Source organism: Gymnoscopelus braueri (genome assembly GCF_963280865.1).
Source record: "Gymnoscopelus braueri genome assembly, chromosome: 19".
In the NCBI taxonomy this organism is placed as follows: Eukaryota; Metazoa; Chordata; class Actinopteri; order Myctophiformes; family Myctophidae; genus Gymnoscopelus; species Gymnoscopelus braueri.
This window is the reverse complement of record NC_137621.1, coordinates 10,327,703-10,355,202: the sequence shown is the minus strand read 5'-3', so window position 1 is coordinate 10,355,202 and position 27,500 is coordinate 10,327,703. Positions and strand designations below refer to the sequence as shown.

General features: G+C 42.8%; 1 protein-coding gene across 1 annotated transcript in view; it reads left to right on the top strand.

Annotated features, from left to right (window-relative positions):
• Positions 1-27,500, top strand: part of LOC308074654 (AT-rich interactive domain-containing protein 1B-like) — a gene marked incomplete at its 3' end in the record, with an annotated part of 84,427 nt that overhangs the window by 55,884 nt on the left and 1,043 nt on the right. Inside the window, exons 7-12 of the mRNA XM_080414161.1 lie at positions 2,957-3,078; positions 6,691-6,773; positions 8,211-8,387; positions 11,460-11,681; positions 12,877-13,078; positions 27,360-27,478. Coding sequence (XP_080270287.1) covers positions 2,957-3,078; positions 6,691-6,773; positions 8,211-8,387; positions 11,460-11,681; positions 12,877-13,078; positions 27,360-27,478 — 925 coding nt within the window. The remainder of the gene's footprint in view (positions 1-2,956; positions 3,079-6,690; positions 6,774-8,210; positions 8,388-11,459; positions 11,682-12,876; positions 13,079-27,359; positions 27,479-27,500) is intronic.

Below are 27,500 nucleotides of genomic sequence, written 5' to 3'. Positions count from 1 at the left end.
TTGTTGGTTTGAGTTAGGTCAAGTTTAGAGTTAGAGTTAGATATTTAGAGCTTAGGTTTAGGTTAGGTTTAGGTTCTGAGTTAGCCCCATCTAAGCGCAATACATGCGTCTTCTTCGTAAAGGGAGGTGATATAAATTGCTATTAATAATAGCATTCATGAAAGTGCCGTCCGACAATGTTGATATTCACATACATACAGTAACACAAACGTGCGTGTGTGTGTAGAGTTGAGTCAGGAGCTTGGAGGGGCTTGGAGGAGCAGATTGGATCCATATATAATTCATGGCCTCCAGCTGATCTACTCCATCCAACTCTCTCTGCTCCTCTGTCTGTGTGTCTCTCTCTTTCTCTCTGTGTGTGTGTATACAGTATATATGCTGTCTGGCAGAAATCTTATATCTCCACGTTTTGCAAAGTTGCAAAAATAGCAGATCTACGGCCCCACAACTATGTGTTGTAAGCTTGTAGACTTTTGCTTAATTTTGAAAAATGTTTTTATTTTTATTTTTTTTACATTTCATGACCAAAATAAGTGTGTCTGTGTGGGTTTTATAAATATGTAACCAATGAAAAGTATTAACAAGAGCTTGTGACCGAGTAATAACTACATTGGATCCACTGGAACACAGTGAGAACGTATAGCTGGGGAGGGAGTGCACACCCCCAGGAAACTCCCTCAAGGACCCCTGGGGGGTCTCCTTACGCCACTTGGAGACCCACTGCCCTTGGTTCGACAAATATGAGTGACTGACTATCATAAACGATACAGAGCCACCTCCCTGACAATATCGCCGAGACAGTTTGTTTATTTTTGGACCACAATTCTTATATGAGACGATTCTAAGATGACCCAATGTTATTCTCCATAGAGAAATTACTTTACGAACCAGGGGATGAACGAGTGACGTCAGGACTTCTGTACTCTATAGGCGTCATTTATTGCCGCTCTGCCATTTTCACTCCCTAATGCGTCACTATAGGACTACAAAAACTAGAACGCACGTATCGGGGCTTCAAAAACTACTCTAATCCAGGGATTGACTAAGTGAGTTTGTTAATTTACCCCCCAAAAAAAACATGAAAAGTTAGATTGTGGAGATAAGAGGTTTCTGCCCGACAACAGCCATATATTAAGTGTGATTAAACACTGTGGGAGGGGGGGGGGGGGCTCAAGTGCTTCCTAATGAGTTTTTTTATGACATGAATTAATGATAGCGGGGGGGGAGAACCCCGACCACCACCACCACGGTTCTGCTGCTGTTCTGTTGCTGTTGATTCACATATTCCACTATTCACTGGAGAGTTGCTGCTGCTGTCTTCTTGTTGTTGTTGTTGTTGTTGTTGTTGTTGTTGTTCAAATGGAGACATGGGACTATTTTTATTTTATTTTTTATTTATTCTTTTCTCTGCGTGGATGAACGAGGTATAGATGCCATTGTTTTCCGTTCATAAACATATTTCTGTTTCTGCACTCATAGGATTTGTTGTTGTCTGTTGGTTCATGGAACTCGCCAATGCCCCGAAATCATTGCTGCATCTGACTGTGAGGTCTGGAGGTTGGAGAACTGAGCTCCTTCGCAGTTCACCCTCATTGGCTGAGACATTGCACTGTTTCATTAGGAAACACATTACAATATGGAAATGAAATACTCAAAATACCATTTTGTGTTGTCTTAGATCTCTACCTACATTTTAAAGGAGTAGTTCACACAAAAAAACTACTTATTTTCTATCAATTACAGACCCCATGAAGCATTGAATTCATGGAGATTCTTTTGTTTTTGTCGCATTCCTAAGCAAATAATTTTCATCATCAATTATCGTTATTCTTTTTTTTTTTTTTTTTTTTTTACACTTACACTTAATTTTAGAACGTGGTGGTATTGGATGAGTATGTTGTCTATTCTGGGGGAATGGGGCCAGATAAGAGCTGAAGGATTTGGTGTGTCGTTGTTTCTCTGCCAGGCCCTGTGCATAGAGGGATTACATACAGTATGTACCATCAATACATAGAGGGATTACATGTGTACCATCAGTACATAGAGGGATTACATGTGTACCATCAGTACATAGAGGGATTACATATGTACCATCAGTGGCTCTATGACTCATTATGTCTGTGAGATGAGATTACGGGGCAGTTTACCAAAGCCACCCCGCCTCCAAGGCTATGTATGCGTACCGCTTCCAGCATGAGGCATTGAGAGAGAGAGAGAGAGAGAGAGAGAGAGAGAGAGAGAGAGAGAGAGAGAGAGAGAGAGAATACAACCTCTTAAACCACTGAAGCCCTACATACTTAGTGTTGTAGTTGACAGTCCCCCAGGGTGCTACTAGGTTTGCTCTTTTTTTCCCTCTACATCTTAATGAATTAATGAAAAGCTTTATTTTGAACGTGTTAAAATTAGACAACAAAGTCAACAAATACAAATTTTAAAATGCAATATAATAAAAATACAAAACAAATCATAAAAAAGCCTCACAGGCAACAACAAACAATATTTTAATTGGAAGTGTAGGGGATCATTTTCAGCCTTTCCGTGCTCCAGACTGTATGACGGAATTTTTAAAACAGGCAACAGTCTGGCTCGCGAGACTACCCTGCAGCCAATCACAGATCACACCCTGCAGCCAATCACAGACCACAGACTACCCTGCAACCAATCACAGACCACAGACTACCCTGCAGCCAATCACAGATGTCCGTATGTCACAATCATTTACCCTTTTCTCCACAGCCATATGTCACCAATCCAGACTCATGTTTATCTGTGTGTGTGTGTGTGTGTGTGTGTGTGTGTGTGTGTTTGTGTGTGTGTGTGTGTGTGTGTGTGTGTGTGTGTGTGTGTGTGTGTGTGTGTGTGTGTGTGTGTGTGTGTGTGTGTGTGTGTGTGTGTGTGTGTGTGTGTGTGTGTGTGTGTGTGTGTGTGTGTGTGTGTGTGTGTGTGTGTGAGATAGGCAGGGCAGCTATCCAGGTCCCGGTATGACCCAGGTGGGCACCACGGGTAGTGGCGCCCCCTACAGCCAGCCAGCGGGCAACAACACTGGCCAGGGCGCACCCTACAACATGCCACATGCAGGTAATGTCTGGCCTATGGTAAATACATCACGTATGGTGCCCAACCTACAAAGAGTTGTAACCTTGGTGTTTTACGTTGTTGGTAAAACACCAAGGTCCTTGATATACCTCACCGCCTCACACACATTCAGAGAGAGAGGAGAGAGAGAGAGAGAGGGGGAAGGGGGGCAAATGAGAGAGAAAATAAGACGTGGCTGTCTGGCAGAATATCTCCATATTTAACCCTTTAAGACCTGAGGCGATTCTTAATTTTTTTTTCTAAATCCTAACAGATCTTTGAAAAAAATCAGATTTTTTTTTTTTCACGATTTTTCAAAAATAGCAGATATACAAGCTCATAGCGCGGCACCGAGTGCCGCGCTATGAGCTTGTATATCTGCTATTTTTGAATAGCCAAAGACATCTAAAGTGACACAGATGCGTTCCAGGTATCAATGGGTTAAACATTTTATAGTTTTTTTTGGAAATGAATGCCTGTAAGTTGCTGTAAGTGAAAGTGAAAGTTTGTCTGTGGGTTTTATTAATATTTAACTAATATAAAGTATTAATAAGAGCTAAATAATTATAGGCTAAATAGTAACTACATTGGATCATTAATTGGAACACAATTGGAAAATGTACGGTTTAGGACAACGAAGAGCCTCGTCCTCTATTTCAACATTTCTAGTTATTTCAGTGCTCTAACCCCCCCACAGACTCCCTGATGTTTTGTTTGACCCCGCGGTGGGCGTAGATTAATGCAACACGTCCCTTCTCTGTCTCTGCCCTTCACCCTGCCTCACTTACAATGCATTTGAGTAGCGCTGCTCAGTGATGGAATAAGTACTCAGATATTTTACTTAAAGGCATACTAGGTAACGTTTTCAACAAAACTAAAGTTAAATTGTATATCTTTTGTGAGTGGCAAAAGTTTCACAACACCCACTCCATGAATTTCACCCCCGGAAGCCTTTTATTTATATATTTTATATTGAACGTGGACTGGGGGGACTTTCCCGGGGAAATGACGTCATCTGGCTGGAAAACGGAGGTGGAAATGCACTGGTTTCCTGTTTGGCCAGGAACTACCGCAACGGTTTCCTGTTTGGCCAGGAACTATCGCGCTAATAACAAAAAGGAACCTCACGCTGATTTTAAGAGAATGTAGGATTAGAAGATCGAAAAAGAACAGAAAAAGAAAGCACAGCTCATGGTAACTAATGCTCCACTGGCTAAGAGAAACGATCCGTAGATAGTATAAAACAATTAAAAGATCGCTTTTTGAAACGCTTCCGGCTTCCGGTGAAAACGAATGGAATTCTGGGTAATCGAGGACTAAGGAAATTGTATGCAGTGACGGTAGTGACCAGCAGAGGTTGCTAAAAATCGTTAGTTGTGAATTTGCATTGTACAACTTTAAGTAAACGTAGCAATACCACAATGTAGAAATACTCTGTTACGAGTAAAAGGCATGTGTTCAAAGTGTTATTTGAGTCACAAAAGTATTGGCATCAAAATATACTTAAAGTACCAAGGGTAAAAGTACTAAAATGTTTGAAAATAGCAGATCTTCAAGCTCACACGCATTGTGAGCTTGTAGATCTGCTATTTTCAAATGGCCGATATAGGGCTTAAGTGGTTAATGTATGTTTTGTAATAATATTCAAAATCTACAAAGTAACTAAAGTTTTCAAATAATTGCAGTGGAGTAAAAGTACAATATTTACCTCTGAGATTTAGTGCAGTAGAAGTAAAAGTATTGGAAATTGGAAATACTTGAGTAAAGTACAAATACCTTCAAAGTGTACTTGAGTACAGCACTTGAGTAAATGTACTTAGTTACTTTCCACCACTGCACGACGGAGCATAAATTAGGCAGCGTCACTGCTTTAAAACAGCCTTCAAAAACAACAACAAACATGTATCTTCATGACATTTTGGGAAACTTCAAACGAATTAAGAGCAACAAGGTTCTTCAAAACTCATCTTGGTTTGCCCCCTGGGTGCAGTAAAAAAAAAAGAAGAATAAAAAAAGCCATTAGTTTTCCTACCACATCGCAACCCACGAGGGAAAGGCAAATGGAGGAACCTTGTATCCGCGGACCCCGCGGATATCTTAATAAGAAATATGCATTTGGCAGAGTGAAAAGTATGCACCGGATTCTTATAACCCATTCAATCCAGCAACGCATACGGTGTCATTTTAGATTTTGAGCTACAGTATAACCATTAATTTTTAGTTTGGGCAATTAAAAAATAGCAGATATACAAGCTCATGGCGCGGCACCGAGTGCCGCGCCATGAGCTTGTAGATCTGCTATTTTAGAAAAATCGTGAACCTTTGTGCAAATCTTTGAATACATATATTTTTTGGAAAGAACATTTTGTAACTCAAATCTTTGCTTCCGGAGGTCCCTGGAACAAAGTATTTTACAAATGTTCGCTTTTAAAAAATATATATCTTCAAAGATTTGCACACATTTTCACGATTTTTCAAAAACAATAGCAGATCTACAAGCTCATAGCGCGGCACTCAGTGAGCTTGTAGATCTGCTATTTTTGAAGGGCCAAAGAAATCAAAAAATGACAGAGATGCGTTTCCGGATTGAATGGGTTAACTCAGCCTTTGGTTTATTTTCTTTTTTTTCCTTTCTTTTTTTTTCAATTAAGGCTAAATTTGGAGGCTTCAATGTTTTTTCCGTAAAATTCTGGCCGCCATTGAATGAGCGTTAGGGTTGGATGAGTGACAAGAAAACTAGAAGATAGTGTTTATTCAGGCGAACAAGGTTGTACAGTAACTTTGTTCCTTTAAGCCGCTGCATCTTTATAATCTTCCTCAGTCACGCCATGCGGTTCTTTAATGGTTTGAGGCGAAAGCCAGGAGAGAAAATATCACGTTTCACCTCCAGAGAGACCAAAGCATTTCACTTTGTCCAACTTTGTCCTTCACACACCTGGGCCTTATCTGACACACACACACACACACACACACACACACACACACACACACACACACACACACACACACACACACACACACACACACACACACACACACACACACACACACACACACACACACCTCTCTGCAAATTGAATTTTAAATTCAACTAAGGTTTATCAGACATGAACTGAACTGGTGTTCAGTTCAAAATCACATTGATAAAGTTGATGTTTGGACAGTGTTTTTGTTCTATATATATCTATATATATTATATATGTAATCTCAATACTAGGTTTTGGGCCGACTTTTATTACCTTAGTAAACATTTTCATAAACACTTAATGTTTTCAAATCGCTAGTTTAAAGTCTTTTTTCAAATCATCATGATATGCGTAAATTATGGTCCCATTCATTTTAAAATGAATGATAAAGTAGGATATCTTTCTAGGGTTTCTACTGGTTCTACCGAGTGAAGACCCACCCTCGCTGCGGTTGCAGCCAATAGCATTCATTTTCGTTAGCATTTTGGACTGGATATAGAAAGATGGCGGATTTGAAATGACTTCAAAACGGGTCTGTAGAAACCAGGGGCGTGACTTTGTCCATTCATTTGTGCGGTCTATGCTCTTCACACTGTTGGTGGTAGCAGTCAGTCAGTGAGCGTTCACACTGTGTTTGTTTGACTGTCAGCAGATGGAATGATGATGATCACTGACGGAAAAGCCAAGACAGACGGCAAGGACGAGAACAGCAATGAACCTCACAAACCCAAGGTACACAACCACACAACCACACACCAACACAACACAATGACACAACACAGCACAATAAAATAACACAACACAACACAACACAACACAACACAACACAACACAACACAACAGCAACCCAGTATAACTTCACCTCACAAACCCAAGGTACTCAACCTTCTCTCTTCTGAACATGTTGTTTTTATGTTGTTGTTTTGGGGGCGGGTCTCGTTCCACTGATGAAGCAACCTAATCTGAGCAACGCGCACACACGCACACGCACGCACACACACACACACACACACACACACACACACACACACACACACACACACACACACACACACACACACACACACACACACACACACACACACACACACACACACACACACCAGTCAGTCAGTCAGTCAGTCAGTCGGGGGCTGTTGAATTATTTAAGACAGTCAAAGCCTCCTGAAAGACCCTGGAGCTCACCGGACACATGATCTGTCTAGAGAGACAGAGAGAGAGAGAGAGGTGTGTGTGTGTGTGGTTTTGCTGACATGCAGTCTGTCAGTGTGTACCTGTGAGCTCTATCAAGACCTGTTCCTCTGTTTCTGGCACGTACGTACGCACGCACGCACACACGCGCATGAACATGCAGGCGCGCAAATCTCGGGGGAGGGGGGGCGGGACAGATTAGATCCCCCCAAGTCATTTAGAATTATAAAAATAAATATTAAAATAATTTTTTTTTGATAATAAATCAGTAAAATCAGGCAAAAATATGAATTAAATAACATAACCCTAACCTAACCCTAACCCTAAAACCGAAATAAAGTAACCAAAAACCGAAAAGAAACTAAGCGCACGGACGCGCTTTGCGCACGGGCACGCTTTGCGCGCGGGCACGCTTTGTGCGCGGGCGACCCCCCCAGCCTCAAGCCAGATTTTCGCCCCTGCACACACGCACGCACATTTGTGCTGGCTGCAGGTGTTTGAGTGCTGATCTCTGTGCTGCTTTGTGTCCAGGTAGTAAACAGCAGGGGGATAATGCTGAGCAACACACACACACACACACACACACACACACACACACACACACACACACACACACACACACACACACACACACACACACACACACACACACACACACACACACACACACACACACACACACACAAGCCTCTCTGCAAATTGAATTTTAAATTCAAATAAGGTTTATCAGACATGAAAGGACTCTTCACTGCCAGGTTTGGAATTGTTTCAATCTGGTTTCCCCCATCTCTCTCTCTCTCTCTCTCTCTCTCTCTCTCTCTCTCTCTCTCTCTCTCTCTCTCTCTCTCCCTCTCCCCTCTCTCTCTCTCTCTCTCTCTCTCTCTCTCTCTCTCTCTCTCTCTCCCTCCTCTCTCTCTCCCCCCTCTCTCTCTCTCTCTATCTCTCTATCTCTCTATCTCTCTCTCCCTCTATCTTCAGGATGGTTATAACTGCAGCACTGTGTCCCAGCAGCAGTGTGTGTCCCAGACTGCCGCCCCCGCCCTGCCGGTGCCGTCCCCTCTGTCCCCCAGCCCTGCCAGCCTGTCCTCCTACCATGGGGACGACAGTGACAGCATCAGCAGCCCCCCGTGGCCCCCCAAGACCCCGGCCAGCCCTGTAAGATGGATGGATGGATGGAGAGAGGGAGGGAGGGAGGAATGACTTTTATTTGTTTATCCGTTTATTTTCAACGCATTCTCACTCCCAAGACGGCAAACGGGTGACAGCTTTTTACTTAAAGTAATACTAGGTAACTTTTTCAATAAAACTAAAGTTAAATTGTATATCTTTTGTGAGTGGCAAATGTTTCACAACACCCACTCCATGAATTTCACCCCCGAAAGCCTTTTATTTATATATTTTCTATTGAACGCTGTCAGGGGCGGCTTTCCCACGAAAATGACGTCATCTGGCCGGAAAACGGAAGCGGAAATGCACCGGTTTCCTGTTTGGCCAGGAACTACCGCACCGGTTTCCTGTTTGGCCAGGAACTACCGCGCTAATAACAAAAAGGAAACTCACGCTGTTTTTAAGAGATTGTATGATTTGAAGATCGAAAAACAACAGAAAAATAAAACACAGCTCACGGTAACTAAAGCTCCACTGGCTAAGAGAAACGATCCACAGATCGTATAAAACAATTAAAAGAACGCTTTTTGAAACGCTTCCGTCTTCCGGTGAAAACAAATAGAATTCTGGGTAACAGAGGAATAAACGAACGGCCTGCAGTGACGGTAATGACCAGCAGAGGCTGCTAAAAATCGTTATTTGTGGACCTGCATTGTATAACTTTAAGTAAAAGTAGCAATACCACGATATAAAAATACTCTGTTGAAGTAAAAGGCCTGTGTTCAAAAATGTTACTTGAGTAAGAGTACAAAAGTATACTTAAAGTACCAAATGTAAAAAAATACTACAATGCTTGAAAATAGCAGATCTACAAGCTCACAACGGCTCGCTCAGCGGTGCCTCTCGTGGCTCAAGTCCGCTTCAACAGTTGTTGTTTTTTCGTCACCCTTTTACAGTGGTGGAAAAAGTACTCAAATTCTTTACTTAAGTAAAAGAACCAATACTGCAATATAGAAATACTCCATTACAAGTAAAAGTCCGGAATTCAAAATTTACTTACGTAAAAGTACAAAAGTATTGGCATCAAAATGTACTTAAAGAACCAAAAGTAAAAGTACTGAAATGTTTGAAAATAGCCGATCTACAAGCTCACAACGCGCCGCGATGCGACGCGTTGTGAGCTTGTAGATCGGCTATTTTCAAATAGCCTGTGTATAAAATAGGGCTAAAGTGGTTAATGTATGTTTCATAATTCCATAATTTATATCTGAAAAGTAACTAGTAACTAAAGTTTTCAAATAATTGTAGTGGAATAAAAGTATACAATATTTGCCTCTGAGATGTAGTGGAGTAGAAGTAAAAGTATTGGAAATTGGAAATACTCAAGTAAAGTACAAATACCTCACAATTGCACTTGTACAGTACAGTACTTAAGTAAATGTACTTAGTTACTTTCCACCACTGCCCTTTTACGTCTTGGGTTTGAGAATGGCACTTCCGCATTCCTGGAGTGCATAAGTGACCGGGACGTGACTTATGAGGACAGGGCAGGGCCACAATACATTCACAACTACTTTCTGCACAACAGCAACAAATGGCAGCGATAGAGGAGATTCTTTTCACATAGTTAATGAGAAAACTTGGCACGTTGTCCGCTCCTACAACCCACACCACAGCAAAAGGCTTGTTTGGTTGATACATCTGTGTGTTTGTAACATTAATTCCAGTGTTGATAGTATGTCTAATGTGTTCAAACAAAGGCTGGTTGTAATTTCCTCCTAACAGATTTATTTTGTCTGGAATAAAGCCAGGTGTTGTTCTGTGGGATGAATCAACTGATCTGGGTCCAACCACTTGATATGGTGGAAGTTATGAACATAGAAAACCGTGCCAGTTTGCATACGGCATAAAGAATACTCCCATGGAATGTTTTTAATTCACTTTAATGTAAATGTAGGGCAGGGGTCTTCAACGTTTTCAGCCCAAGGACCCCCTAGCTGAGAGAGAGATGAAGCAGGGACCCCCTCTATATTGTATAAAACTGTGTTTCAGATTATACTTTTTTTGTTTACTTGGTCTGCTCTTTTTTCCCTATACACCTATACCTCTTTGCCAAAAATAGCCGATCTACAATCTGTACGATCTGTACGATCTACTACTTTGTGGGCTTGTAGATCTGCTATTTTTGACTAAAGTTCTCCTCAGAAACGGGATGCTATGGTTCAAGTGGTTAAGGTAAAAAGTTTGGCGGACCCCCTATAGTAACTCTGAGGACCCCCTAGGGGTCCCGGACCCCTGATGTAGGGTATGTGTTGTGAAAAACTAGAAAAAGTGCTCCTCGGAGCACTGCCAGACCCCTAGTGGTTGAAATCTGAAGATCAGAGCACTACGTCACGCCAAGCTTGGCCAATCAAAAAGAGGGACATGTAAGAAAACGTTTTCGTCCATATATGGATGAAAAGGGGACCGACAAAGCCTCATGTAGGCCTGACCCCCTTTTCGTCCATATATGGATGAAAGGGGGACCGACAAAGCCTCATGTAGGCCTGACCCCCTTTTCGTCCATATATGGATGAAAGGGGGACCGACAAAGCCTCATGTAGGCCTGACCCCTTTTCGTCCATATATGGATGAAAAGGGGACCGACAAAGCCTCATGTAGGCCTGACCCCCTGGGTCTGGCAACTAAAAAACAGCTTGATAAAGGCTGTTGGACAAAACAATACAATTTTGGAGCATTTTATCAGTGGTGTTAAGATTGTAATTTCCTCTGTTGTGACCCAGATGGATTCAGGTTGTTCGTCGTTTTCTGTCTCCTTGGCAGGGTTGGGAGCTTTTAGGGTTTTATTAACGATTCTGGTTCCATAACGATTCCCTCTTAATGGTCCGATTCCTTAACGGGTTAATCCCTTTAATGATTCCTATATTTTAAAAAAATCATATAATTTTGGCCTTCATGGATGGATCCCAACCCTACTCCTTGGTTTTATAAAGTAAACTTGACCTAACTTCCTCTCTCTATCTCTCTCTCTCTCTCTCTCTCTTTCTCTCTCTCTCTCTCTCTCTCTCTCTCTCTGTCTCTCTCTCTCCGTCTCTCTCTCTCTGTCTCTTCTCTTCCCAGAAAGCCAACCCTAACTCCTCCTCCCTGAGCTCCGGGGAATGGCGAATCACGCGCCTGTACGAGCTGGGCGGCGAGCCGGAGAGGCGGGCGTGGGTGGAGCGCTACCTGTCCTTCATGGAGGAGCGGGGGACCCCCGTCACGCAGCTCCCCGCCGTGGGCAAGAAGCCCCTGGACCTCTGGAGGCTCTACATGTTTGTGAGGGAGATAGGAGGCCTGGCCATGGTGAGAGACACCGACAGTGTTGTATCGGTGATTGTGTTAGTGGTGGGACTCTTATTCTAAAGGCGTCACGCGCACGTCGCTTAATTTAGGGGGTCCTCAACATAAAAACAATTGAGACCACTGTCATAAACTAAACTAAACCTTATCCACTCAATCCATGTCAGCCCTTAGCACTTCACTCTCCCCGTACCTCTTACTGACACCTTCTGATTGATGCTGGCGACTGACCTACATATGACCACCATGCAGACATGCCTTTGTTTGTTCTCATGTTTTTGTTACTTAGGCTTGTTTTTCTTGACCACAATGTAAAAAAAAATCACACCCAGTGTGAAGTGGGCGGTGTGGTCATCACAGTGGTCATCATAGTGATGGAAGCTCACTTCCAAAATGACTTTTGGAAGTGCATAATCCTATTTATAGGTTATTAATGTCATCATGTGTCTCGCTAGCCAATCACAGTGCTGAATAGAGTCAGCCAATAGAGTCAGCCAATCACAGTACAGGAAAGTGGGCCAAGTGGACCAATCACAGTGCAGGAAACTAATACTAATGAGGTGTCCCAACCCCACTTATAGGGGCGGCTACACCGCCCCAAAAAAAAGGGGGGGGGGGCTCCTTTTCATACTGTTTCACAAACCGCCAGTGGTGTAAAGTAAATTCCAGGTATTTCCAATTTTCAGTACTTTTACTTCTACTCCACTACATCTCAGAGGCAAATATTGTACTTTTACTCCACTAAAATTGTTTGAAAACCTTAGTTACTAGTTACTTTGCAGATGTATAAATTATTACGTTGTGAAACACACATTAACCACTTTAGCCCTATTTTATACCTAGGCTGTTTGAAAATAGCTGATCAACAAGCTCACAACGCGTCGCATCGCGACGCGTTGTGAGCTTGTAGATCGGCTATTTTCAAATATTTTAGTACTTTTAATTTTGGTACTTTAAGTACATTTTGATACCAATAATTTTGTACTTTTACTCAAGTACATTTTGAATTCCGGACTTTAACTTGTAACGGAGTACGTCTACATTGCAGTATTGATACTTTTACTTAAGTCAAACATTTGTGTACTTTTCCCACCACCGCAAATCACACTTTAGGACTTTAGGTCATACAAAAATGTTCAGTTAAACCATGCGATCTGCTGAATGCCCTGAATAGTGCATTCTAAACCTCCACCACCAGGTGAACAAGAACAAGAAGTGGAAGGAGCTGTCCAACAGGCTGGACGTGGGGAACTCCAGCACCTCGGCCAGCTCCCTGAAGAAGCACTACATCCAGTACCTGTTCGCCCTGGAGTGCAAGGTGGAGCGAGGGGAGGAGCCTCCGCTGGACGGCGGCGCCGGCGGGGGCGGGAAGACGGTGAAGATCCAGCCCCCCTCCCCCGGTAAGGGAGATTATCTAGGGTTATTATTATCTGTAATTGTCATACAGATAATTGCGAACTCAATGACTGACACAATGATCCAATAATCAAAAATACATTATTTAGGCCCGGACCGCTGCCGTAGTGGTCCGGGCACCTAGGCTACAATGTAGCCTGACAGTGCGTCGCGGGTTCGAGTCCCGATCCCGACGGCCTTGGCTGCGTGTCACTCCCCGTCTCTCTCTCCCCATTTCTTGTCAGCTTACTGTCCTATCTATTATAAAGGCATAGAAAGCCCCAAAATACATCTAAAAAATGAAATAATAATAATGTACTATGGCCAAAACAGGTCATATACTTTATTTTTATATACAAAAATACAGAGAATAGCCGATGAACAAGCTCACAACGCGTCACATGTGAGTGAGGTTTCTGTGAACATTTCTCAAAAACATTTGTCCTAAATGCCCCACTAATGGAGGTCAGGTTGAATGACGTCGAAAGAGCATGGATAATAAAATAATTATGTAAATGTGACATTTCTGTTCATTTCACCCAGCTGTTTTTTTTTCCAGACGAATGGCAACGATTCTAACGATTACGGCGAACGTAATTGCGATATACAGTATAGCTCAAATAATTGCAATCAGGTAGATTATCGTCTCTGTCGGGTGGAAACCTCATAATTATGTCCAAAACTGTCACTTTTCTGGATTCAAATAAAAAAGCATCAAAAGAAGCAGATCTACAAGCTCAAAACTAGGGGTGTGCCGATATATCGTCCCGCGATATATCGCGATACGTTTTCGTGACGATATATGTATCGTTTTTGAAAAATAAATATATATTATTATATAAAAGTTAGAATATGGAGATTTTTCCCCTGACAGCAACGTTATGTAATAACTATGACGACAGGCCTATAGGCGTGGCTGTGTGCACACCCGTCACAGTAAGTGCGCTGGCAGGAAGAAGCAAAAAAAATGAACCATCCTCCTCCTCCGCTGGACGGCTTCACGTGTCGGGCCCTCAGCCATCTGTTGGCAGCACCAACAACAGGTGTTTTACTAATCAGTCTACAGGTGGCAGTAATCACAGGAACGGGCACAAACAATGGTGTGTGTGTGTGTGTGTGTGTGAGTGTGTGAGTGTGTGTGTGTGTGAGTGTGTGAGTGTGTGAGTGTGTGTGTGTGCGTGTGTGTGCGTGTGAGTGTGTGTGTGCGCCGGTGGCCGTGTGCCACGGCGGTTTCGCTGAGGAATCTGCTGTCTGCTGTCGCCGGGCGGGAATGTTTTCAGGGACATTATATGAAGCAACACATCATCACCTCGGCGGAGAATTGAATGAAGAACAACAACACAGGTTGTTTTGTTCATTTAGTTTTTAACGCATCGATTTCATTCTCATTGTCACAACAGCAGGATAACACTGTGGGTTTTTTTTATTAGATAATCCGCTTCGCTCAAATAAAGCACGGTGCAAAAAAAGAAAAAAACAATGTTTGCACTCGACAGTGTGGGGTTTGCCCAGTGGTGGAAAAAGTACTTACATGTTTTACTTAAGTAAAACTATCAATACTGCAATGTAGAAGTACTCTGTTACAAGTATAAGTCCGGAATTCAAAATGTACTCGAGTAAAAGTACAAAAGTATTGGTATTGTAGTACTAAAATGTTTGAAAATAGCCGATCTACAAGCTCACAACGTGTCGCATCGCGACACGTTGGTTAATAAGTGTTTACTTTAGTTGGCTAAAGTGGTTAATAATAAGTGTTTTATAATATAATAATTTATATCTGCAAAGTAACTACTAACTAAAGTTTTCTAATAATTGTAGTGGAGTAAAAGTACAATATTTGCCTCTGAGATGTAGTGGAGTAGAAGTAGAAGTATTGAAAATTGGAAATACTCCAGTTAAGTAAAAGTACCTCAAAATTGTACTTGAGTAAATGTACTTATTTCTTTACACCACTGGGTTTGCCCAACGATTATGACGACAACGGGCCAAAACAAGCTCGATAACGTGTCCTCGGGAGCAAAACTACTGAGAATTATGATGCTTTCTGAAATTAGCCGACTGTGCTTCTAGATCTGCTATTTTCAAAAGATTTGTATTCATTTGAAAACTTGTAAGGGGATATTCTGCATAATGAGTACTTTCACTTTTAGTACTTTACTGTAAGTACATTTTGATGCCAACACTTTTATACTTTTACTCAAGTACATTTAGAATTCCGGACTTTTACTTGTAACAGAGTATTTCTACATTGCAGCATTGATACTTTTACTTCAGTAAAAGATTTGAGTACTTTGTCCACCACTGATCGTACCAAACAACCACCGAAAAAACAACAACAACAACAACTTGATATGATTACACGCACACATCTTACAAGGTTGAGGATCAACCCGGTCTTTGCAGAGATGCATTTCTGTAATTAAGGTGTCGTCGTGAGAAACAATATTCTCACCACTTGTGCCGAATATAAACCACAGGCGTGGTTTCATGTGATTACACCATTATGAGGGTTAAGTAATATCATTTGTGGTGCAATGTCGTTACAGCCTCACAGAGAGAGAGTGTGTGTGTTTTAGCATGTGGGCCCTTCTTCTTCTTCCATCCTTTTTCTGTGACGTCTATCTCTGAGCACAATTACTGCACTGCTGGCTGGAGAGGAGAGGAGAGGAGAGGAGAGGAGAGGAGAGGAGAGGAGAGGAGAGGAGAGGAGAGGAGAGGAGGCAGAGACAGGAGCGTTAAGGTCACGTCTCTAATTTGCGGCGGTGATGAGAAAAGTGACCCTGGCTTTTAAATAGAACAGCGGAGCACTTCACCTGACGCACACACACACACACACACACACACACACACACACACACACACACACACACACACACACACACACACACACACACACACACACACACACACACACACACACACACACACACACACACACACACGCCACAGATTGCTTCTCCTGCTGGCTGCAAGGGAGCATCTGCCATCATTTGCTCTACTAGTACTCTCTTTCTCTCTCTCTCTCTCTCTCTCTCTCTCTCTCTCTCTCTCTCTCTCTCTCTCTCTCTCTCTCTCACACACACACACACGTGCGCACACACGGTAGTTACACACGGCTTCTCTCGCTCATAATACTTAATCATGCATAATTCAGCGGGCCTCTCTCTCTCTCCCCACTGAAGGGGGGCTACAAGTTCCTCCGCTCTTACAGGGTCTCATTTTTCCAACCGGGCCGCCGCGATGGAGCTGTGATACCCTCCTTGACATAACCCATTGAGACCGGGGAAGAATCTGTGTCATTTTTACATTTATTTGGCTATAAAAAAAATAGCAGATATACAAGCTTGTAGCGCGGCACCGAGTGCCGCGCTACAAGCTTGTAGATCTGCTATTTTTTATATATATTTTTTCAAATATGTGCAAATCTTTGAATATATATATATATATATATACATTTTTAACTCAAATCTTTGCTTCTGGGGGGTCCCTGGAACAAAATATTTTCAGATGGGAGTGCGGGGGCCAAATACATAATATAATTTTGGGTGGTCCTTGACATGAAAACGTTTCTAGAACCACTGATATAGTATATAGCAACATAGGTTGTTTTTTTTTCAAAAAAGAAAATGAGCGCTATGAGCTTGTAGATCTGCTATTTTTGAATAGCCAAAGAAATCTTAAAATGACACACAGATGCGTTCCCGCAGACGGTCTTAATGGGATAATTCTAGGCACAGGCATCTAAATCCTTGTGATATGAGAGCCAATGCTCTCTTCCTATTCCCATGATCGCTCCTCTCGCTCTTTGAATGCACACACAGGCACTATAGCTGCTGCTGCTGCTGCTGCTGTCAAGCTGACAGGCGGATAGGATAATATCCCTCTGGCTCTACATTTTTAGCATTGGCTGGGCCCCTGGTGGGAATTGAACCCGTGGCACCTCTCTCGGCGGTGGTGGCGGTGTGACTGGAACGAACGCCACGTGAGACAAGCAAGAAAGACACATACTGGCTTTTTTTTATGGAAGTAGTTTGTACTTTATCTACTTTTTATATATATATATATATATATATATATAGGCCACAGCAGCAGAGGGAGAGTTCTTCTTCTTCTTCTTCTTGTGCAAAGTGTTAGCAACTCAAGTTTAGTCTTTTTTTCTTAATCTCTTAACAGATCCCACATCTGCTGCAGAACTTATAAGTGTTACTTATTGCTGTCCTTAAAACCGCTTAAACCCTCTACATGGGTCTTCAACAGGGGGTCCAGGGACCCCTCAGAGTTAATACAGGTTTTTTTTACATTAACCACTTTTTCATTAACAACATTCATCGAAAATAGGCACAATGTGGCGCGTTGTGAGCTTGTAGATCGGCTGTTTTTGGCGAATGTCTCCTCCCCCGTCCCCCCCCGTCCCTCCCATCCCCAGAATAGGGATGCTGGGGTTGAAGTGGTTAAAGCTAAAAAAAAGTCCATTTACACGACTTCAACCCTAGCATCCCTGCTCTGGCCATGTTATAATCGGCGAGCATTTGGCGAAAATAGTCAATCTACAAGTATAGACCCCTGACGGACACCGGTCAACAAAGTATTATGACATGATTTATGTTGTGTCAATTTGTTGATCTATGCACTTCAAGATTATTTGATTAATCAAAAAAGCAGTCGATGGAGTAATAGCAAATAAAAGGAGAATTATAATAATTGGAGTTGGAGCCCTAATTGAGAATCACTCGTATAGCATTGACAGGATATGATTCATTCACAAAACCAGTTTAGCCAACTGAGGCAGGCAGCCACCAATACTACTACTACTGTACTACTACTATTACCTCTACTACACCACACACACACACACACACACACACACACACACACACACACACACACACACACACACACACACACACACACACACACACACACACACACACACACACACACACACACACACACACACACAGTATAATGTGTCTGCCTGTCAGTGTGAAGAATGGCAAACCTCTTAACCTCTGCTAACCCCGATCTATTTACACTGCCATGCGCGCATGCATGTGTGGTGCGTGTGCGCGTGCATGCACACATGTGCACATACTGTGCACGCTCGCACACACGCATGCACACAGGCATGCGTGTGTGCGACCGTGCACAGTACAGTGTGCACATGTGTGCACGGATGCAGTTGATGGTGCAAAAAGCAGTGGTGGAAAAAGTACTCAAATGTTTTACTTACATGTAAGTACAAGTATCAATACTGCAATGTGGAAGTACTCTGTTACAAGTAAAAGTACGGAATACAAAAGTATTGGTATCAAAATGCACTTAAAGTACCAAAAGTAAAAGTACTAAAATGTTTGAAAATAGCTGCTATTTTCAAATAGCCTAGGTATTCAATAGGGATAAAGTGGTTAATGTATGTTTTATAATGTAATAATTTATGTCTGCAAAGTAACTAGTAACTAAAGTTTTCAAATAATCGCAGTGGAGTAAAAAGTACAATATTTGCCTCTGTTGATGTAGTGGAGTAGAAGTGTAAAAATATAGACAATTGGAAATACTCCAGCAAAGTAAAAGTACCACAAAAGTGTACTTAAGTACAATACTTGAGTAAATGTACTTAGTTACTTAACACCACTGGCAAAAAGGGATATCCTGGAAAGGAGAGAATCCCAAATGACCTGTGGCCTGTCTTTGCCCCCTCTCTCTCTCTCTCTCTCTCTCTCTCTCTCTCTCTCTCTCTCTCTCTCTCTCTCTCTCTCTCTGTCTGCGTCCTGTGAAGTTGGGGGCGAGGGAGGGGTGTCGTTGAATAATTCAGAATTAGCATGAATGTTTAAACTCCTCTCTCCCCCCTGTGGCATGCTGCACTGCAGAGACTTCACTAAGTCAGCCTCTTGCACTAAATGCTCATTTTGTTAGTCTCTCTCTCTCTCTCCTTGTTTGAAATCCTTTATTAGGAAGAACCCCCTTGAGATATAGAGCATCTTGTTTTCGAGGCGGTCCTAAATACAGTAATACTATATAAACACACTTTAACTCTTTCAGTGCCAAGAGTATTTTCATAAAGTACTCCCAAACTGCCAGGAATTTGCGTTTTTTTAAATTTTTAAATTTTGTAATTTTTCATTCAAATAAATGATCTGATTGGGGTTTTAAACCCATAATACAGTTCTACCAGTAGAGAGCAACAAATCGACACATTGATGACCTCGCTGGCTCACTCACCCCCTCCCAAACAGGCTCACGTCATATCCGGTCCTAACCGGATGTTGACATTTTGACAATCGTTGATCAGGCTAAATTACGATGCGATACACGACTACGATGACTGATCGTCACCCAGACCAAAGAGAGTAGACGTGGACCTCTCCGTTCGCTTTTTATACCGTGTGAAAAACCGTGACTTTCCCTATTCTGGCCGAAAATCACCGGAGAAAAACAACGTGACCCGGAAATGAATTATTTTTTTTTACATCCGGCTCCGGGTGAGTCTGATGTAGTCAGGAAGCGAAAGTGATCATGAAAAATATACAGAATAGCGCGACCACAGTCAAAAGTAAAAACTCGGGATTTCTCGTGCTGGCACTGAGGGTACTCGGGAAAAACTCGGGATATGTCGGGGCGTGGCACTGAGAGAGTTAAACTAAAAAACTAAACATCTAAAATATAGAGTATATATTATTCTCAAATGTCATTAGTATCCACGTCAGCGATTAGTATCTTGCATGTTCATAATTATATATTATATTATAGTTAGTTAGTTATAGTTATTATGATGAGATATAAGTCATTATTATGCAATTATTAATTATTTCTGATGGTGTAATAGTTATGGACATGTACAGGAAATCGTATAATAAAAAGAAAAGATGAAAAGATTATATTGATCAAATATTTGCCTCCTTGCTATTTTTTAAAAATCTTGTATTTTTTTTTTTTTCTTTTTTTTCAAAAAACTGTTAGGATTTAGAAAACATTTTTAAGAATCGCATCAGGTCTTAATGGGTTAATGAATAAAATGTAATTTTGTCCAATCTTTATGGTAGAGTATGTTAATACAATATAACTTATACAATTGGGGTGGTTGTATTTTGTCTCCCTGCTCTTCTATTGAGGACATTTAGATCGTGTCAAAGGTCATATAATAGACACAGGACATGGACATGAATTTTTGACCTGACATCAATTTATCTCTATTAGCTCAATGGTAAATATTTCGGCACTTCAAATCCAGGGGTAGAAGAGGAAAGTTACATACCGTGCAGCTTTAAGATTACGATATACGTACAATGGACGTGTCAGAAAGGATGCAGAAATTAGTGGTGGGAAAAACAGTTCATTTCGGTGAACGAACGATTTCGTTCACGTATACGGCAATGATTCGTTCACATGATTCGGTCACGTTCTCGTTCAGTAGCGCTTCCGGTCCCGGCGGAGCGTATGCGCAAGCGCTACGCTAACTGCATGCAACTGTGTGCATCTGATTCCACTGACATGACTGCACAGTCTGCACAGAAACACAGCACTGTCATTCACGATCTAATTGCACCATCTTCTTTGTAATATAATGTTTAGAAGTAATACATTACTGCAATATATAATGTAAAGTTATTTTTATTTGTCGATACTTATCATGATAATAATAATCATTTTAAACAAAGCAGCCCAAGTCAGTACACTCACATGACTATCGATTTCCAACCATGTCTTTAACTACTATTAACTTCATGATAGTAGCTGTAGCATACCTACTATTTGCATCTTCTACTCAAACTAAAACGTGTTAATTGACCTATCTGTCCCTTTGTTTCAAAGAACTAGTTCTTATGAACGAATCGATCATGACCAACACATCACTAGCAGAAATCATCAAAGATCTAGTTACTACAAACCACAGACTGTTACTCACGGAACGTGGCTCTGTAGTCACAACAAGGCCATATAGCTTCTAACCCCCCGGACAATCAGGCACATAACAACAACAATCTGGCCAGGAGAAAATACAAATACGCTTTCTAATACTCAATAAAGAACACCTTGAACATTCTCCTTGCTGGAACAAGCCAACAATCAAGTGCCGAACAATCACCCCCCCTCAATCCCCCCCCACCCTCCACCCTTCACTTTCAATCGTGCCTTTGAGAATTATTCTGTTCCTCTCCTGGGTCCCACACTACCTCGTGTAGGGGTTCTGTGCAGTGTTGCCAAGTCTGCTTATTATAAGCTGCTTTGGGCTTGTTTTTCCTTGCTTGTTTCTGAAGTGTAGTTGCTTATTTTGCGCTTGCTTCCTAATGTTGTTTAAACCTAAACCTGACTCCGCCAGATGGAAGAAGCTTGCTTCACACACTTGTTTCACAGCCTACTTCCATCTGGGACCTAAACTGTTGCAAGACGGCGGTTCGTTTTTTCAAGCTACTTGGCAGGTGATTGGATGGGACCGTCTGTCTATCTCCTTCTGGGCGTGCTAACTCCAACCAATCATATTGACGTGTCTACATAGTAGCTGTGCCAGCAGTAGTTCTTTTGTATACTATTCAACCATGATGAATCGTGAAAGAACTACAAAGCAACTACAAGCGCTTCTCGATGGCGCCACATCCGGTCTCGCCAAGATCCCGCCCCTAGCAGCCGCTGATTGGTTCGCACCCGCCGCGGTGCGGTGTAGCTCCACTCTCTGAGCGATCCCAGATGGAGGCTGTCATTCATTGTTATTGTTTGGGCCCAGAGGATACAAAATTATTTTTGAGGGTCTCAGCCTAAAAAGTCTGGGAACCACGTGGTAAACTGTTACTGTTGTTTAATTAGTTTTTTTTACTCTGGCAGATTTGTCTGGTTTCCAGGCCAGTGCATAACATGCTGGTACAGGCAGACACACGGTATTACGTTCAACTCAAGCACACTGTGTGCCGTAAATAAAGCAGTGCCCCCTGGTGGTATGGTCCTCCCTGTGAACCACACACTCACCGTGTTCATGGAACATCCTCAAACAAAAGAATGTCTTCTCCTAACGGCGGCCAAATAAACCCACCGGAGTTCCTACACGCACACTACTCTCTGAGAAACACCACCTCTCTCTCTCTCTCCTCTCTCTCTTCTCTCTCTCTCTCTCTCTCTCTCTCTCTCTCTCTCTCTCTCCTCTCCCGGCCGCCCATTCCCTTCGCTGGCTGCTCTCTAGCTCGTCCCGTTATGCTCCTCTCTCGGCTCTCATGGCAGCCAAGAGCCTCTTGGCTGCGGTGCGGGGCTGTGTACGGTACAGTAATGGTGGTACGTTCTGGTCCTCTTCCGTACAGAACCAGAACACAACACAACTACACAACAACACAACTACACAACCTGTTCCAACATCCTGTTGTAGTGTTGAGTCTCATCCAGACAACTGTCTTTAACTGTCTCCATCTGGGAGTTTTTAAGTCTCACACCTCTCTCTCTCTCTCTCTCTCTCTCTCTCTCTCTTCTCTCTCTCTCTCTCTCTCTCTCTCTCTCTCTCTCTCTCTCTCTCTCTTTGACTTTCGTGTTTCTCAATCCTTTTTTCTTCTTCTTCATACACATGGACCAGACCTAGTATCTCTAACTACTATCTCTGCTTCTCTTTTTCTCTCTCTTTCTCTCTCCTCTCTGTCTCTCTCCTCTCTGCTTTTTTTGGGGGGGTCTCTCCGTCTGTCTGTCTGTCTGTCCTGTCTGTCTGTCTGTCTGTCTGTCTGTCTGTCTGTCCTGTCTGTCTGTCTGTCTGTCTGTCTGTCTGTCTGTCTGTCTGTCTGTCTGTCTGTCTGTCTGTCTGTCTGTCTGTCTGTCTGTCTGTCTCTTGGTGTCTCCCTCTCTCTGTCTCTGTCTCTGTCTCTGTCTCTGTCTCTCTCTCTCTCTCTCTCTCTCTCTCTCTCTCTCTCTCTCTCTCTCTCTCTCTCTCTCTCTCTCTCTCTCTCTCTCTCATCTCTCTCTCTCTCTCTCTCTCTCTCTCTGCCTATACTGTTGTTTCACTACTTTTTCTATTTATTATGGAAAGCCTGAGAATAGGAACATTAAACATAAATGGGGGCAGGGAAAGGAATAGGAGAGGATTAATAAATGAAATGAGTAGTGTAAAGCATGTGGATGTTTTCTTCTTGCAGGAGACACATAGTACTCATGATAATGTGGTAGATTGGGAATGAGTTGGGGAGGGCAGCATTTTCATAGCCATGGGACGAACGTCAGTGCAGGAGTAGCAATACTGGTCTCACCAAGAATAAATATGACAGATATTCACTTCTCCCAGTTGGAGCAGGGAGGTCATTATACTTCAGGCCACAATTAGAAATTTGCATTTTACCTTTATAAATGTTTACGCACACAGCTCAGGTACAGAGCGTGTAAGGCTTTTTAATGTATTAAATAATATTATTGGACAGTACATAGTAACTCTATGGTGGTGATGGAGGAGATTGAACGGTACATGTTTTTTAAAGAGGACAGGATAGGTGAAGAGCCTCATTCCCGGTCAGCGTCGGTTCTATCCAGTGTTGTCACACAACATGGACTGAGAGATGCATTGAGAGAACTGCATCCAGTCACAAGACAGTATACATGGACCTAGGATCTCAGAGGGAAGGATCAGTGCTGCCAGGCTTGACAGAATATATGTTACATAAATTACATTAACAGGGTTAGGAAGGCGTTTATAACCCCTGTGGGTTTTTCTGATCACCATTTGGTGATGATAGAAATAGCGCTGAATGTACCAAAAATATGCAGTCCATTCTGGCATTTTAACACAAGGTTAACGCAAGACAAACAGTTCTGTGTGTTTTTTTCTCGTTTTTGGAACGAATGGAGGGGGAAAATAAATGAATTTGAAAATGTAGTATCATGGTGGGAGGTTGGAAAGGTACAAATTAAGACTTTTTGTCAACATACACTGCACACACTGCAGCGACACAAAAGAGCACTATGGAAATACTTGGAAGAGGAAATAAGACTAATAGAGAAGGACATGATAAATAAGGGAGACCCCAGCTATGCTACACAGTTGGGAAGGAAAAAACAATGTCTAGCACTCTACCTTCAGCAGAAGGCAAAGGGAGCGTTGATAAGGGCAAGGATTTCCACCCTGAAGGATATGGATGCGCCAACATCTTTCTTCTTCAAGTTGGAAAGGAAGATTAAAAAACAGAACCTAATGCTCCACCTTAAACGTCCTAATGGGGAAATTACAACGGACACAAGAGAGATGAGAAAAATGGCAATGGATTTCTATAAAGAACTTTTTAGCGCTGGGGATTGTGACCAGGTTTCAGTGGGCGAGATCCACAAAGACTTACCAAAGCTAATGCCTGAGCAAGCAGCACGGCGGGACTCTGACATTAAAGAAGAGGAAGTTTCTGCAGCAGTGCAGGAACTAAATCTGGGCGCTCACCTGGCATAGACGGGCTGCCTGCAGAGTTTTATAAGTGCTTTTGGGAACTGTTTAAAGAGGATTTGTGTGCTGTGTTAAAATGTTGTTTGAATCTGGGAAGCTTCCTGTGAGCTGCACGAGAGCAGTCCTTTCTTTGTTACCAAAGAAAGGAGATCTTGGTCAGTTGAAAAACTGGAGGCCGGTCTCATTACTATGTACAGATTACAAAATATTGTCAAAATGGTCTTTCTAATAGACTAAAAAAACACATGGGACACAGTTATACATGCAAATCAAACATACTGTGTGCCCGGACGTACAATAATGGACAATTTGTTCCTAATCCGGGATGTTATTGATCTATCAACGACTCAGGACTTAGACCTGGGACTCCTTTCAATTGACCAAGAAAAAGCTTTCGATAGAGTACATCATGAGTATTTATTCAAAACCCTGGAAGCTTTTGGAATAGGCAGATCTTTTATATCGTGGGTAAACTTTTGTATTCAGGAGCGTCTGTTGTGTTAAAGGTGGGAGGTGGACTTAGTTGTCCAGTGAGAGCGTACAGGGGGATACGGCAGGGGTGTCCGCTATCAGGGCAGCTCTACTCGTTAGCTATTGAACCATTTTTACACACACTTAGGAAAGGTTTGGGGGGTTTATGTGTCAAGGTGTAAGGGAGCAGAGGGCTGTAAGTCCTATCTGCCTACGCAGATGACATAACAGTTTTTATCAGAAGACAGGAGGATGTTGAGTGTCTTAGCAAGAGCATGGCATTATATGAACAAGCATCATCAGCAAAGGTGAATTGGGGTAAATGTGAGGGCTATGCTATGGGCCAGTGGCAAGGCAACAGACTACCAATACTGCCGGCAGCTTACAGTGGAGTACAGAGGGATGAAATGGTCTAGGAGTCTTCTGGGAAATTCAAATTTTCAGCAGAAAAATTGGGAGGGAATGATAGAGAAGGTGAGTGCCCGATTGTCTCAATGGACTTGGGTCTTGCCACAGTTGTCCTACAGGGGAGGAGTGCTGGTTGCAAACAACCTGATCGCCTCAATGTTCTGGCACCGTTTCACTGTATTGGAGCCACCAGACTCACTGTTGAAGGAGATTCAGAAGAGACTGGTGAACTTTTTCTGGGGGGGACAACACTGGATTAGAGCGTCTGTGTTGTTTTCTACCGTTGGCCGAGGGAGGTCAGGGTCTAATTGACTTACGTAGCCGTGTTACAAGCCTTCAGACTACAACAGCACAGCGTCTCCTCTACAGGAAAGATGTGGTGTGGACAGACACAGCATGCGTGCTTCTAGGAAAATACAGGGTCTAGGCTATGATAGGCACCTGTTTATGTTGGAGTTGAAAAAGATGGACTTATCAGGCACCACTGTGTTTTACCAAACAGTTCTGCGAGCATGGAACAAAGTCTGAAAGCTCAGAGGGATGGAACACAAACTACGATCAAGCAGGGCAGGAACCACTGTTTTACAACCCACTTATCCAGAGCAGGATGTTGAATTCTGCATCTGTGGAGAGAATGCTAACAAGAGCAGGAATTGTAAAGCTAACTGATCTGAGAACAGAAAGAGGTTGGAAAACAGCAGAAAACCTCAGTGAGCAGACTGGCTTGAAGTCTGTTCGGTTCCTGCAGCGTCTGTTGAGGAGAGGTAGTATGTTCACTGCCTGGGACAATCAGAGAGACTTTGGGAAGAGAGCCTGATGGCGAGCAGGATGGAAGGGATTTGGAATTCCCAGGTCTAGAGGTCTATGCAGCAGTGGAGGAAGGGGAGGAAGAAGAGGGTCAAATCCTCTCCTTCAAAACGCCACAACTGGGAGACTTACGTGGACTGTCGAGTAAGACTTTATACGCAGTGAGTGTCAAGGTCATTAACAAAGACACACTGGTGGGAGTACAAGAGTCAAGGTGGTCGGGGAGTACTTGCACCAGGCTCTTCTCCACGGGGCAGCTGGAGGTCCCTGTACAAAACTCCAGTGGAGAAACGCACTGCAGATCTCCAGTGGGAGGATAGTGCATGGGGCCGTGGCTACAAACAGACATGTGGCCCACATCAACTCTGGGGCGAGTAAAAGTTGTCCTTTTTGCCAGGAGGAGGAGACACTTGAACATCTATGGTTGAGGTGCCCAAGGCTTGGTAGTCTGATTGCGCTGCTACAGGGATGGTTTAACAGGTTTAATGAAGAGCTAAGTGATGAATGTTTATTTTTGGGCCAAGTACAAAGCGTCACAAAAGAGACGGTTGGGACTGCTTAATTTTCTGGCCGGGCAGGTAAAATGAGTATCTGGCTTTCGAGAAGGAACAAGATCCAGGGAGCGGGTTCGTTTGAAGCTGAACCCATGGCAAAAGGACTGGTAGCAGCTCGTATCAGAATAGAGTTTGCCTATTATAAAATGAATTTCTTGTCTAGAGGATTTTGTTGAGATGTGGGGGCAAGGGGACGTCTTGTGTAGCATTGAGCAGGAGTCACTGGTTTTGTCTATTTAAGAAAAAAAAAAAAAAAGGAAAAAAAGACACAAATGTAATTTTAAAGGAAATGGAGGGTGTCAAAGAAAGAATGTATTTATTTAAAGTGGCGCCTCTTGAAGGAGTAGGAATGTTCTGATGTATGTTTGAGTGTAAAATAAGTTTAATAAAGGCTTGGTTAAAGGTCTCTCTCTCTCTCCTCTCTCTCTCTCCTCTCTCTCTCTCTCTCTCTCTCTCTCTCTCTCTCTCTCTATCTCTCTCTGTCTCTCTCTCTGTCTTTGTCTCTCTCATCGACTGTCATGTTTATCAATGCTTTGAAGACATAGTCATGGACCAGGCCTTAGTATTTCTAACGTCTCTCTCTCTCTCTCTCATCTCTCTCTCTCTCTCTCTCCCTCTCTCCCTCTCTCTCTCTCTCTCTCTCTCTCCTCTCTCACACAGCCCACTCGGGGCTCTCTCCAGGGTCCCTCAGACCCCCAGTCGTCGGGGGGCAGCAGCTCCACCACAGAGCCGGCGGGGGACCTGAAGCCCCCCACACGGCCACCACTCCACTGGGACAGGTCACACCGCTGCCCCCCCGAA